Raw genomic sequence first — 15,186 nt, forward strand, 5'->3', positions numbered from 1 at the left:
CATTAGATAATCATGCATGATTGAGCAATTACTTCACTATTAACGGATGAGAGAGTGTAGTGTTCTCCATGGTCAATGTCCTCCTTTTGCTGTCACGCTGGGTCAATTAGTCCCAAGGGTCAAAATGGCTGACCTCCACCCTGACTGGAGCCAAAGTAGTGACTCATTCTTAGATTATGAGAACTGCATGGCAAAGTGCTCCGAGCTGCAATATGAATCAGAAGCTCAAGGCCACATCGCAAAATCGGGGGAATGGGGGTTTATTGCTTCTGTATCAATTGAAAAGGTATATATTTGGTATGGGATTTTATGACATTATAGACAATATACAATTATTGTAAACATGACATTGGGGGGACTGAGAAATGGACACACTTGCTAGAAGATACACAAATGAAAAGAGTTAAATTTTAAGTTAGAAGAAAAGAGGAGAGCCTAACTAAGACATCCAATCCGGTTACCTTCAACTAAAGCTTGCATCAGCAGAGCCTGATGAATATTTTACTGCTGAGTTCAAAGACATACAGACATTTACACCGTTTTAGGCTCTAGTACTGTATCCTCTCCATTGATTATTCATGATCACGTATAATATTTTTATATTAAGTTGCCCTGAAGCTTAGAAAAGCAATTGCAAACTACATTTTGCTTCAGATACTTTAGGACAAGAGAAGGGAATATGTTCTGACAAAATCCCTCTACTGTATGTCATTAATGATCTATGCTATACACGGGATGATATTGCAGCCCCTTTTAAAGTCTTTCTGTTAAAGAATGGCTATTGCATCACTCTGGGTTTTTTCCCCGTTCCTGATAATGTATGAATGAACTTGATGCTGAGGAGGCCGACATGCATCTTGAGTCCACTTATAGTAACCAAACTGACAGGTAAAAACTGTCAATTCAAGTCAAGACAGCCCATAGATGAAATATTTAAAAAAAAGCTTCCCTTAAGCGCCGGATTCGACACTTAGAAAATAAGGTGAGAGAGGGTGTTAATCGTACCGCTGGAAAAGTAAAGATGATCAAAAAAGTCTCCCAAAACAGCAATAATTAAATTTGATTATTCCATCTTCGAGTAAGGCTGCTTTTCCCGAAGGTTGGTTGTCACCTCCCAAAGAATACAGACAGATACTATCTTTCCTCTCAACCTCACATGCTGTCGATAAACAGAGTCATGCAAAAATAAACAGATCACTCATCGAGAGAGTGGTACTTCAGGGTTATCCAGACTGACTGTGAAGGGAAGAAGAAAGCCGATGACATAGGTTTATGCTATCCTTGCGATTCCCTAAGGCCTGTGCCACCATACCACTCCAGCGATTGTATTTCTTCTCTGATGTGCACTTTTTGTGATGACGGATCAGGCCAAACAGAATCAATTGGAGTGCACTATCCATCAATGACAAAACTTTTTTTTAATTTTCCCGGAGCAGCCTTTACCACTGAGGCCAATAATCATTAGAATGCAAGTAGAGGTGAGTGGGGTGTTAATTTTCTACATGCTACGCTTATAAATTGAACCATGCAACAGGTTTTTGAAACTAATTCCGACTTCTATTGCTGCTAAATGCTTTTAATTATGAACTTATCAGAGGCATGCATTAATAATCAAAGGACTATAAATTCACCTGTATACTGGCACATTAATATTTCCAATGCTCCATACATACATTGCCTTCGGATTTCATTTTACAAAGCCATGCTTACGTTTGGGCCTACTCAGGGTCCCCTAACTTATTCATTCCAGTGTAAAACCATATACTTCTGTTTCACCATTTAGTATAATTTAAAAAATGACAGGTGCAAAGCCTTTAATCAGCATCTGAATGGTTTATCCAGTGCTGATAATCTGCAGATTCATGCCTGCTGTTGCATTCAGCTATCATGTGGCCCGCTTAAAAGGTCTGTGCTTTATACTCAGTTAATTTTCCTGAGTAATCCTCTACACTATGGGTCACTGGTACCAAATAAATTGTGGTTGTACCAAAGGCATTGTGTATATCCCCACACAAAACAAAAGCTTGGGTTTTTTGCTTAGCTATTTGTTTGCAACTTAAATGTTAATCAGGGTGACTTCTAAAAACATCTGCTGTAACAACCAAGGTTAGCTTTTATTAATGTAAAAACAAATAAATGGGGAATGTAACAAACATCGGAACACATTTTACATATGGACATGCAAAATATACGTAGGATATTGGGAGAAAACTTTAAAAGGCAACCTCTATACCAAATGATAAGGAAAGCCAAGTTTAGTACACACTGTTTACTGATATTATTTTCACTTAAAATTATTTAATTCCATCAGAGGCAAAAGTAGGTTAGGTGATTACCAAATGCTGCGCATGGCGACAAAAACTTTGAGCAGATATGAGAATGAATATAGCAAAGTAGCGACTGGTAGAGTGACAGTGACTGCAAAACAGATATATTTTGGCCTCTTTTAGCAATGTGCTTTGACAGTAACATTATTTTGTGATAAGCCAAAAACAATTATATATCATACTTTGTTTGTACTGACTGTTCAAAGCACTCTCAATTGCACACTCCTTTGCTTTTCTATTGGAATCCCTGTTGAACTATGATCGAGATGCACATAATACAACAAGGTAAAAAAGTCACAAGGAGAGCTCTGAAAAAAAAAAAGAATACCAATAGAGAAATCTAATCATAGCGACTCGGGCCCCATCACAGCTCACCCTCTCCAGATAACCATCTCAGCTGAATTATGGTTGTTATACAGCCAACCCCTACACCTTTTACCACTTTGCACCATTATGAGAGGGATATGTTGCCTTGGCATTCTTGACATCAAATGGGTATCATTTACTGTCCATCCAGGTATCCAAAATCATACCCATGGTTTGGCTCACACATAAAACAAGGTGAACAATTGGCCTGAAAAACATTTTACTACTTCCATCTGATTTATCCTTAGTCCTCCAGGCTGGGGGAAGATAAAGATGTGTGTGTGCGTGTGGATGGAATGAGAAATTATAACGCAAATGACGAGTAGGTTCACCTACTGTAATGACTGTTGAAAACCAACACCAACATCTAATTGATCCTCCACCCCTCAGGGCCCTGGGCCTTGCTGGCTCTTTTTATCTATCTTGTCAGGCTCATGAGGCGAGTAGGACAAGACATGCACACTCAAGGGAGAACAGGAGACGAGGCTAGAGCAAGCACAGGAAGTGCTTTACCGTAAAGAAACGTCAACCAGTCAGGTTTTGTTTAGTAGTGGGTGGTTTCAATGTGGGCTTCAGAAAGTGGGAGAGAATCAACCACATTCTCCCACGCATTGTGCTGCGTCACTTGTCCTTTTCAAATGTAAACTCCTTCCAGTTTTTTAGATTTTACTGGGTGGATGATGTGTGTATATAAGGACAGGCACATGAAAATATGTTAGATTAAAACATTGTGCCAAGAAAAGACACAGTTGCCTTTGTACAACCCTTTTTGCAAAATATGTTGTTGTATGGATGTATTGGGTGTAATGGGGTACTCAGTGATGCTTACGTGCTGGCATCAGCTGGCACCCATTAGCAGCAGTTATGTGGCAAAGTAAAATTTTACTTAACCTTTCACAAATGTAAGATTAGGAACATATAGACGTGTGTAATATTACTTTTCCCTACTAATCCTTTTAAAGCAGCAATAACTAATATAGCAAAGCTTGGTTGTCATTGAAGAACAATTGTAGATCACTGTAATTGAAATTTAAATTGAATATTCAAATTCCAGTCTGCTGCATATTAATACACATCTGCATCTGAAAGGTCAAACGGGGCCAACTAAAGTAGCTTAAAATACATTTTGGGCACTTAAAGCAATCTAAATATTCGAGTGTACATATTTGGGCCATCCACACAATTGGAACACCATTAACCCTGAGTCAACCTAAGGCTGACTGAACCGTTTAAACAGTTTCAGCTTGAAAAATAACGTGTGGCTATATTAGTAAGTCTTAGGATAATGACAAAAGGTGGCCTGGTGACCGACTGGTTAGCGCATTAGTAGCCTCACAGTTCTCAGATCGAAGGGTTGATTCCAGGATCGGACCTTCTTGTGTGGAGTTATCATTTTCTCCCTGGGAATATGTGGGTTTTGACCAGGTGCCCCAGTTTTTTGCCACATCTCTAAAACATGCATGGTAGGCTGGTTGAGGACTCAAAATTGCGCTTAGGTTATGAGTGTAAGCGTGAGTGGTTGTCCATCTCCTTATGCCCTGCGATTCACTGGCCACCAATTCAGGCTGAGATAGACAGGTGTATTTAGAGTCTGTCATTACAATAAATATAAATGTTTACAATGAAAACATTTTTTTTGAAAAATTATTCAAACACGGTCAAATCCTTACATCGATGGTTAGAGGTTCAATAAATGTAACCACTTTGCATTACAATGTGTTGTTGAAATAACTTCCATTAATATCTAATTCAGACAGCAGAACATCAATTGCAAACCATTGCCCCATTTTTATAATTGCTAACGGATTTGGTGATAAATGCATGAGTGAGAACGGACTGGGAGGTCATTGTCCAGGGGAGCATTAAGCCTCATGCAATTATGCTGCTAATAACGGATTTGAAGGTTAGCTTGATGAAGACAACAACACATTTATATAGAGAGCAAATGAAAATGAGTAGAGAACCGCTCTGATGCCTGTCAGGTAATTGTTAAATGTCAGCATACAGTTTGGAGGTGACAGGTATACGTGGCAAAAAAGGTGAATGAGGATTACAGCTTTCAACCGGGTGAGAATGGGTCAAGTGTGGTACCTACGTCACTTAGAAAGATTCAAACTAAAAGAGAATGCGTACTGAATATGAATAAACAATTTCACCAGAAACGAGGACAACATAATATTTCTTTTTGTACTCAGCATTAGGCAGATTGTTGGAAAGGCATATTAAGGATAATAATTAAGAATGTAGCAACATTAAATGTATTGTTTCAAACTGAAAAGCAGAGAACTAAGGCCGAAAATCATAACCAATTGTTTTTCTTGATATTGCACAACTGAAACTGGTGTAGTTAGGTTTGCATTGTTAGCAAGGCTACCTTAATATTTAGATATATATTTTTTAGTCCAGTGTAATGCAAAGTTGTTATTATGACTTTGTGCCTGCTAAATAGAAAATGATAGCTGTTGGTTGGTCAGAATACCTGCACGGAGGATTATGTTCTGCATATTTGTCGAGAACAACTTTAGGCACCTCATTCATATGTAGGAGAAAACAAAGATGTCAGGTTACCAATCTCCTCTTTTATGCAAGAGATGGGCCACCCCAAAGGTCACCACTCACACTGACTCTAATCATCAGAAATCAACGGTCTTTCGCTACCCCCAGTCTCTGCTCATGTGAAGTCACAACCACAAACCAATCAGAAAACGTATACTGCCTCCTTTAAAATTCTCTTTACAACTGTCCTTCCTGCCCACAAGCACACAAACCATCCCTCCTTAATGTCCCTTTCTATATTGCTATATACTGGTTCTTCCTAGATGTATGAGGTCACCAAGGTTACTCTGCTTGAGCAGGAATTATATAAAATTGATGATAAAAGTTAGAAGTCAGGTATGTTGAGTTAAAGCCTCCCTTCACATACGTATGTATACTGCTCCATCAGTACTTCATTTTCTTTTCTTTTTTGCTCGGTCCTCCACATATTTTCCTGCTACCCAACGTATGTCTCAATTGTTAGCTTGCAACTGCAGATAAGCACATAATTGCAGCATTACAGGTTTGATAGAATTCACATGCTATGAACGCTGATCTGCAGCTGTAAAAGAATTTCTCTCTCTTTTTTTTAATCTGAGATAAAGCTGAAAATGGCAATACGTGAAATTTTTATTTAAAAAGAAATGTTACACCCACAGTGAGTGCAAGAAAATGACTTAAATCTCCTAACATAAGTTTTTAACTCTCATTATTACTTAAATTTTCTAACATTACACAAATAGCAGTTTTGTGCTCACACAGACCTAACGTCGATAAAAGTTGAAACCCATGAAGCCGAACAACTTCCGGTTCACGTTACAGAACATAAGCAATAAAATGACTTTAATATTTATTCTCATATTAGGATTCTTCTTTCAGAACATTACAATGTATGACTTGTAATTTCTCACGGGACACCTGACCATTTCTAACGGCACACTAGTATGCCGAAGCACAGTGGTTGCGAAACTTCGACATAGATCACCACTTACCAGAGAACGTTGGACTAAAATCTAGCAAACACAACAATCTAGTGTAGCACAGCATGAGCAGGAACTGAAGTTCTATCTGGTGGATAACCCATCAGATTTTTGGAACTCTGTGGTTTCTAATAATTTTAGGGGTTCAACATTGATGTGTTTGTAAATTGGGCTTCCACTTTTCCATCAGCAACTGGAGATAAATTCTCAATACAAGATCCATTCATAATAGTAGTCATTGCCTTCTTTTCTGCTCTTGCTATACCAGGAAAGGTCACCACATACAGTATGTAAGAGGAAGCAACTTAGATGTCTTGCTGATACAAACAAACTTATTCTTCACTGTCCTTGTAAACACAAAATGCATGCACAGGGAAGTTAACATCAATTCACGCCAGCTGTTTGCATACTTATATGCACAGACTCCACAAAGAATAAACCAGCTCCCTCACTCCCTGTCTTACTCACCTACACAGCGGACACCACACACACTTTCAACATAAGGTGTGCGCACATATGCAAAGATTTTTGTTAACAGTAGGGGTCAAATCGATAACTAATATCATGTATTCCTGCAGCACACCCTCAAATATGTATTCATTCAAAAATACTGTCGTATGTGACAGCTCACTTTCGAGTTGACTAGAGTATACAAATAGTTAACTGTTGTTTCAATTTGTAGGAGGATTACACAACATGAGCAACACAGTGGGCGAGTGTGGAGTTTGTATGTTCTCCTCAGGCTTACATGGGTTTTCTCAGGGTACTCCAATTTCCTCCCACATCGCAAAACCATCCACACTGTGCTGGTGGACCACTCTAAATTGTCCTTAGGTATCAGTGTGAGCGTGTATGGCTGTTCGTCTTATTGTGCCCTGCGATTAGCTGGCAACAAATTAATGGTGTCCCATACCTACTGCCAAGAGTTGGCTGTGATAGGTTCCATTACCCCCACAAACTTTCATAGGATAAGAAATGCATGAATGAACAGAGATACCATGATAACAAGTTGCTGAGTAGTTTTAACTGTTAACTGTGCAAGTGACTTGTTCCTAACACCCAACATAAACTAATCTATTTGGAGGCAAACTGTTACATAAAGACAAATATATAAAAATCCAAACAAAACGTGTTGATTTCAACCCCCCCCCCCCCCAAAAAAAAACTAACAAATTAAAATATATAAGAAGCTTCCTAAGTGACAAACAAAATAATACAACAAAACACAGGTATACTGTATGCTGACAAAAATGTATTTACCGGCTTCATTTCCCCTACTGGGAAATTGTCCCACACAGGAGGAACAGGGAGTCTAAAAATATAGTGAAGAAATCAGTGCAGTGTAGAAAAAAAACACCCTGAAAACTTGGCATGCTGAGAGAGAAAGCTTTGGAAAGTCTTTAAAAAGATGATGAAAAACGGAAAGGGTTTGATTGGTTCCACCTGGTTGGTAGTGGTAAACCAAAATATGCCTCATTTGAGCAGCCGTGTGCTACATTACATTACTTTTGCAATCCAGAAAAAAAATATTACAACTCAAACATCCATCAATCACTGATTTTGCTCCTTGGGAAGACTTTTGGGAAATTCCTTTTATTCATAAAGTAGTAATCATGAGGGTAAAGGTACAGACACAGCACAGTTGACGACAAGTAGACAAAGCAGAAAACTTCCATTCCCTCAAACAGCACGGGATCAAAAATATAGCCCAGGACAAGCTCCTCTCCTCATCATGCTTCAAAGTGGAGAGAAAAGTAAGAAATCCCATGACAAACCAATGTTCCTATGAGCACAAACTGCATGTTCAATCAACTCTCAAGAGAATGCCTCATTTGCTTGTCAGCTCTCCTTCCAATAACTCTCAAAGGACTATGTGCAACCAGATGGCCAGTATTTTGGCTACAGTATTAAGCGAAGGTTTTGGGATAGCCAAGACAGCATCAGAGTCAAAAATATTGCAATTGCCTTTGCCGCGTGCAAAGGAATACAGGAGGGTCGGCAAATGTAATTGCCACTCGTTTTTTATACGACAGAAAAAAAGCAAACTTCCAAGCACATTATATAACACTTAATGTGTGAGCAGGATATTCCAGTGACAATGAGGGCACGCCACAGAGCAGGAAACAAAATTATCCACGTATGTATATAATATATACATACATACAATATAACTGTCAAGCAGATATAAATGCTCAAGGTAAGATATTCTTTGATATTGGTAACATAGGACAACAATGCGCATTACACATTGATATGTAAAAATACTTAGATTTCTTTTGAATATCGGCCCAAGTTTAAATGCAAAAACGATATTAGGAGATTGAGTCATTGGAGATAAAACTAGGAATTTGGAGGTCCTACAGTGAGAGGGACATGTCCCATTACCATTGAAGGACAAACTTACCACTAACAGGACTGTTTTTCTGTGCTAAAGCCGAAAAGTTGTCACGTTCCAAAATATGGCAGAAACTTATACAAACTTGTTTAACTCACCTTCCATTATTTTATGTTGTAGTGGATTTGCCATCATTCGCCCCACACTGAATTCCACATGTATAGTGTATACAAAGCTACACACAAACAGATCTGTTTAGGTTTTAAATTTAAAATACAGCATTTCACTTGTTTCCTCTTATCGATTAATCCTATTTTTGAGGTTTGAGCTTAGTTTGAGTATTTTAAAGGAAGATATTGCAACGGTTATCAAGTGAATGTAAAATCTTATCCCAGAGCATGACCTTTATATGACTTTACATTAACATAAAAGCCACAAAATAGACAATCTGTCAAAAGTGTGACTGCTTTCACAGGCTATAACTCTGAACTATTAGGAATAATGTAAGAACAAATGTCCCCAAAAAAAAAATAAACACATTATTTTTAGCATACTGGGCAAGCCTAGCCTAAACCTCCCCACACATCCGACCTCATCTTGCTGACAGCCAGCAGGGCCTACCAAGTGCATTCTCAGCCAACTATAGCTCCACTTCATCCAGTCCATGGCAGATGGCAGTGAGAGAGAACAGATAGGACATGGTGTGCGAGTGTAGGTGTATGTGTGTGCGTGCGTGTGCGTGTGTGTGTGTGTGTGTGTGTGTGTGTGTGTGTGTGTGTGTGTGTGTGTGTGTGTGTGTGTGTGTGTGTGCGTGCATGCGGCTGTGCGCATGTGAAGAAAAATGTGTGTAACCATGCGTTATCTTCCTCTTAGAACATATGGTAGAACGTAAAAAGAAATCAACAGCTACACCAGGGATTCAGTAAAGGAAACAGGTTTCCGGTACTGATAATATCATACTGGTTTTATTTACCCTATTTGTGCCTATCATTGTTCACAAGTCCCCTTTTTGTTCCGAGAAAAATAGCATAGATACATTGGCATTGACATATTTATAGATATTAAAATTAGCATTCTAATTATCTTGGAAATGATTTTTTGGAAAATTACCCCAAAAAATTACACAATCTGAGGACCAGATTATTGTATTATTGTGATGACATCTTTGTTCTGAACACAATCATTGGTTTATGGGATGAAATCTTTAACACTAAACACTCAATTTTCTACACTTGAATATCTGAAGTAAAAACCTGAATTTAATCTGTATAACTAGAAAAAATATTGTTTAACTTCAATCATTGTATTGAAAAAAAACTTAATCAAACTGTATCCCAATCCTTTGTGAGCACGTAAATAGAAAACATTGAGCAAATTAAGTATGATGGCAGCCCAATCTAGCAAGACTGCTGCACCTATGCATTGCACATGCGCTGTCTCCACACAAAAAAACTGATTTGGATGTTACCATTTTAAATGGCCGCATGCTTCCAAACAAACGATCATTGCTTTTTTGCTTTATATCTTGTTGCAGCAGTGCCAACGGTGCTTGGTGTTCCACAGACACACTGAGTGTGGCGCAGCATAAACACATAAAAAGTCTGCTCACAATTGGATTATTGTTCAATATGTGATTTAGACCTGTGTGACAAATGAACAATAAATGCACAAGCTAAGATATCCGTTAAAAAACAGTGGCTCCTTTTCTATCGAGCTGTTGCTCATGCTTTTTCTGGGCTTGTTCTTTCTTTTTCCATAGGGCGTTTCAGTTTAAAATAATATGCACAAATAAAATACATGTGTACTCACTTAAAAGCACTTTGAGTCCACAAAAAATGGAAAAGGGGCATATGAGAACTTACCGTTGCCCACTGAGTGATTTACACATATTAAGTAGAACCCTCTCTGTAAAAATTTTTCGTAATGTGGGACTTACCCCGGATGATTGACAGCTTGGCATTGACTGTGATTTCACCCTGACTGTTCTCTGCCACACATTCATAGATGTTCTCATCACGTGGTGCACGGAGAGGCTGAATTCGAAGCACTGCACCAGCACCTTCGTCAAATTCAATGTTCTGTTGGTTAAAACGAGGAATTATTGTTAGATACATGTGGAATTTGAGATGCTAAGAAATCAATACCTATTACTTTATAATCAGTTATTGTCAAGTTAATAATTGCAATAGATTTTCCATTTTTACTCGGTGCGCAGCATTATATTAAAACGACTCCATTCATTACTAAACAACGTTGAAAGGTGTTTGACATGGGCAAAAAATAACTCTGGAATTGTTTGCACAATAATACTAGTACACAGTACCTCAGAATTGCTGAGAACTAATGTTGCCTGCACAAAAAGGCTGTCATTCCTACACGTATGTTCACGCATCAGAGAATTTGGAGGTTACATTTTTTTGACACAAAACAGCCAGTGCATTTCATGATGTATTTGTTAATTCTCTCATGTTCCAATTCTGATGGACACCATTCAATGTGAAAATGTATGAAATTATTTACCCTTTGCAAAAGGTGAGCATAAGACTATATTTTCACAGCAATGACCACAGGTCAGTAGTGAATGGTAATGGAATACCTGTCATGAATAAAGAATACTTTAGATCCCAAAGTATCCTTTTGATTTTTATGCTCTTTTAAACATAGTTTTTACTCAAAGTGCCTAACAGGTTGAGATGGTCAGTTAGAAAGTACACCATAGAATAAAAGGGGGGTTTCCTGAGCAGATCTTTTGGTGAAAGTTTTGAAATTGTAACTTTTGAAAAGTGTGTCTTGAGCAGATTGCTGCTCCATTGCTGTGTCTCAGGGCTGAGCAGCTAATTAGGAGAATGAAAAAAGCAGCAGAGCATCACAATCAATATCAAAGCATTTGTCTTGAGGCCCGAAACAATACTTTAAAAATGACTACGAACATTTTCTATTCCCTGCTAAATGCAATATGATAAATGTCCATTTTGGCCTGCCCTTAGCTTATTTTTTGCAAGTTACATGCAGCGAAAGGGGAGAACACTTTTTATTTTGTCCTCTCTTGAAATCGAGTCTCCCTTGATGATGCTGTTATTGTTGTTGTTGTTTTTTTTTTTAGCTCGCCCTTCCATGTGCTTCCCTTGATGGTACAGTAAGGGCACGCATGTCTCTGAGCACTGCAGTTGTTAACGACATATTGTCTTAAATTAAAAAGAAACAGAGCATCAATAGAGACTTTAGGTGATTTAAGTTTAACATCAGTCACAGAAATTAACCTGCATAAAACATACTTGCATAGAATAGCCAACATGAAATCAGTCATACATTATAGAATAAAAGAACAATGTTAAAGGATTAAAAGAGTGGCTGAACATGCATGCACTAGTCACGAATGTACTAATTTCTTAGATGTTAACGAATAATGAAAAATAGATAGGGGCTGAAAAGAATCAAAAGTATTTCATGTATTCAAAACATATCATAAAAATGACATTACATTTAAGCATGCAGGCAATGTCAATTGACTCACTTCTATTCGCTGAGAGTTGACCTTTTTTCCTTTCTTATTCCAGCTAACCCTTGGCTTGGGGTCACCTGTCGCCTGGCAGACAAAGGACACCACGCCCCCAGAAACACCTATCTGGTCAACAGGAACTTTTGTAAATCGTGGTGGTGCTGTAAAGAAAAATGGAACAATAGTGAGAAGAACACAAAATTATATACAAACAATTATTGTGTCATGTCTGTTTTTTTTTCACCTATACCTAATTTGACTAACAGGAACAACTTTTTACATAATCTGAGCAAGTACCCATCACATAGCAAACCAAATTGAATGGCTAAAATCAGAATACAATTATTTCATTCGATGTTTTTAATTACTTGTTTCTTAAAAATGATGAATATGTAGCAGAACATCAGGAAAGTAAAGGCTTATTTTTCAAGAAATGTAATGCCAACATGTCCTATTCCGGAATAACCCACATATTCTTTGTAGACAGTGTGTCAGAGAATGAGCTAGACAAGCAGATGAACAGATATAGTGACAGAGAGAGACGCTGTGTCCTTGGCAAGATGATAAATTTGGATCATTTGAATCAGTGGTGATGATCAAAAGGCATGCGAAAAACATTGAGTTAATAATTAAGGGATAGGGAATGACACCAGTCTCTTGGCACCACGAAACCCAGAGGACAGTCCTTGCATTTATTACTGGGTAAAGACTTTTGGCAAACTATACGAGTAGTCAGTGTTAATTCCCTTGCACTTAAATACGTAACATCCAGATACAGTATGATGCAAACATTACAGCAAAGCATGCAAGTACGATTGGTTGTAAGTACCATTACTCTTTAGATGATCGCAAAGTTAAGGTTACACCTTACGATTTACTACATTTCAACCTCCAATTCAATATTTTTGGTGTAACATATCCTGTTCAGTTTATTTATTAATACGTTTTTCACTCAACCAAATAGCTAAATGACATTTCACACACCAGTGTTTCATGTAACTGTTTTACAATGTCATTAACACAAATAAAAACCAAATAAACTGATAAATAAATAAATTAACTAACAAATAAATGCATACAGCTGACTTTAGGGACAAGGGAGGGATCACCCTGAATTGGTGACCAACTGTGAGGCCGACGCGCTAACCATGGAACTTTGGTACTATTCTTTTAAAGTCTTCAGCTATTGTCCAGTCTTGTCTGTTATTATATTGCCATTTCCACTGGGAAACCAAAATACTAACAAACAAATGATGCAAAAGTATTATATTATTGAATGGCAATGCCTGACAATATTCTTCCGTTGATGCATCACTTCTGCTTTTTATCCTTTTTTAGTACATTAAAGCGGCATTAAAACTGTCATTGAACTCAACTGCTGGTGAGAGACCTCACTACTAATGTTTGCCCCCACCCCAAACTAACCCATCTTGAAGATATGGACATTTGAAATATAACAAAGTCTTAAAGTTGAGTTCACCCTCATCCAAACAGAACTAGATAAAATTGTATAGTTGTCCTGACTTTCTCTACTAAAGTGCTACCATCAGCACACACAACCTGGTTTTATCTGCTTGGCAGGAGGACACAGCCAAAGCCAAAATAGCAAGTCATGAGGGCTCCTATACCCTTTCAAGTCTCTGGTAGAACATATCAATGCAAATCCTGCTGGCTAGCAGCACCGGCAAAAATCACACTGAGCACACATACACTTGTTTTGCTATTATACAGCTACCACCTGCTACTGGCTGCTGGCTCTGTTAGACCTGATAAGACCAAAAAAAATGGCAATGTAATAATAAAATGGAGGCTTGTGGAAGGTCTGAAAATAAATATGAGAAAGCTCCATTTTCACTACTTTACTGCTATTTGATAGGATGGCTGGGTGGGACAAAGGATGGCGTCTTTATTGACTAATGTAGTAATTGGCGGAGAAAAGCTTCTTTGGTCACAAATGGAAGCCATTAGCCACTGAATTAGCAAAATTGATGGCAAAATGACATAAAGCTTTTCTGTAATTTGCCATGAGCGCTAACGAAATTGGCATCTTTCACTGTGCTAAAGATCCTTTTTAAATGGCGATGTTTGAAAAGAAGAGGTATTATTAGATGTACTATGTTAAGCCCTTCATTCTATGGGTTGTGGTTAGGCCAAATGGATGGTGGTGGCCATATTTTGGACAAGGTTTTGAAGGTTAAACACAGTCAACTTGTAAAATCTCTGCTGTGTGTTCACTTGATTTGTTAACACACACTTTTAAAATATAGTCAAAAGCAAATGTGATGTACAATAACATTTGCATGCAATTAAATTAACAGATATAATCTGCATTATCGGTGTTTCATTTGTTCACATATTAATGAATGTTATATGACAAACATTAGGGATTATGTAATATTAATGATAAATCTGATAACAATCAAGATAGTTATAATTAAAAAAGAAAACCATAATGAAGAAAACATAATAAAAAGTGAGATTTGCAAATGCAAAATATAATTGAAAAACAGTTGCGTTTTTCTTGCAAGAAATACTATTCGAACTAAAAACATTGGCCTGGACGGCGATCTTTTGGATGTGACCCCATTTGCATAAAGATCGTTTTGCATTTGCGTCCAAAGTCATTTGTATTCCACTCACAGAGCGTAATGCATTTATGTGTAGGAACATAAAATTACTGCCAAAAGTTACATGGTAGTGCCATAAATTTCCTTTCATAACAATGCTTTTCATGCCAACAAGATGAAATGACGTCAAAAGTGGAAACACTCTCGACCTACCTGTATATTTAATGCGAGACAGATGTGTGATTTGCAAGGAGGTGTAACGTGGGTTGACCCAACCTCAATCATGCCCCCGTATAATTAGGGCGTCTAGATATACAGTTTTCACTCACACATTTATACATGGATAACATGTTAAGGTAGGCAGGCATATTAACAGATACATCTCTCTTGCCCATGGTTACATACACACATACACGCGCACACCTAAACCCCATCAATCAAAGCCAATTCCCACAGGCTGTCTGGATAAAAACTGTCACTATAGCAACTAGGCCTTTACTTTAAACTATTGGTTGTCTTGACAAGAAGTTTTCACACACAATAACTCACATTTATCCAAAAAGGTCAACCAACCTGA

General features: G+C 37.8%; 1 protein-coding gene across 11 annotated transcripts in view; it reads right to left on the reverse strand.

Moving 5' to 3' along the window:
• ptprsa (protein tyrosine phosphatase receptor type Sa) overlaps positions 1 to 15,186 on the reverse strand; it is a 149,454-nt gene that overhangs the window by 70,028 nt on the left and 64,240 nt on the right. For all 11 annotated transcript variants that reach the window (XM_077717261.1, XM_077717254.1, XM_077717255.1 and 8 more), the window contains 2 exons: positions 12,058 to 12,203; positions 10,480 to 10,621 (listed from right to left, as the gene is read on the reverse strand). In XM_077717261.1, the coding sequence (XP_077573387.1) occupies positions 10,480 to 10,621; positions 12,058 to 12,203 (288 nt within the window). The remainder of the gene's footprint in view (positions 1 to 10,479; positions 10,622 to 12,057; positions 12,204 to 15,186) is intronic.

Source organism: Stigmatopora nigra, chromosome 5, assembly GCF_051989575.1.
Source record: "Stigmatopora nigra isolate UIUO_SnigA chromosome 5, RoL_Snig_1.1, whole genome shotgun sequence".
NCBI classification, from domain to species: Eukaryota; Metazoa; Chordata; class Actinopteri; order Syngnathiformes; family Syngnathidae; genus Stigmatopora; species Stigmatopora nigra.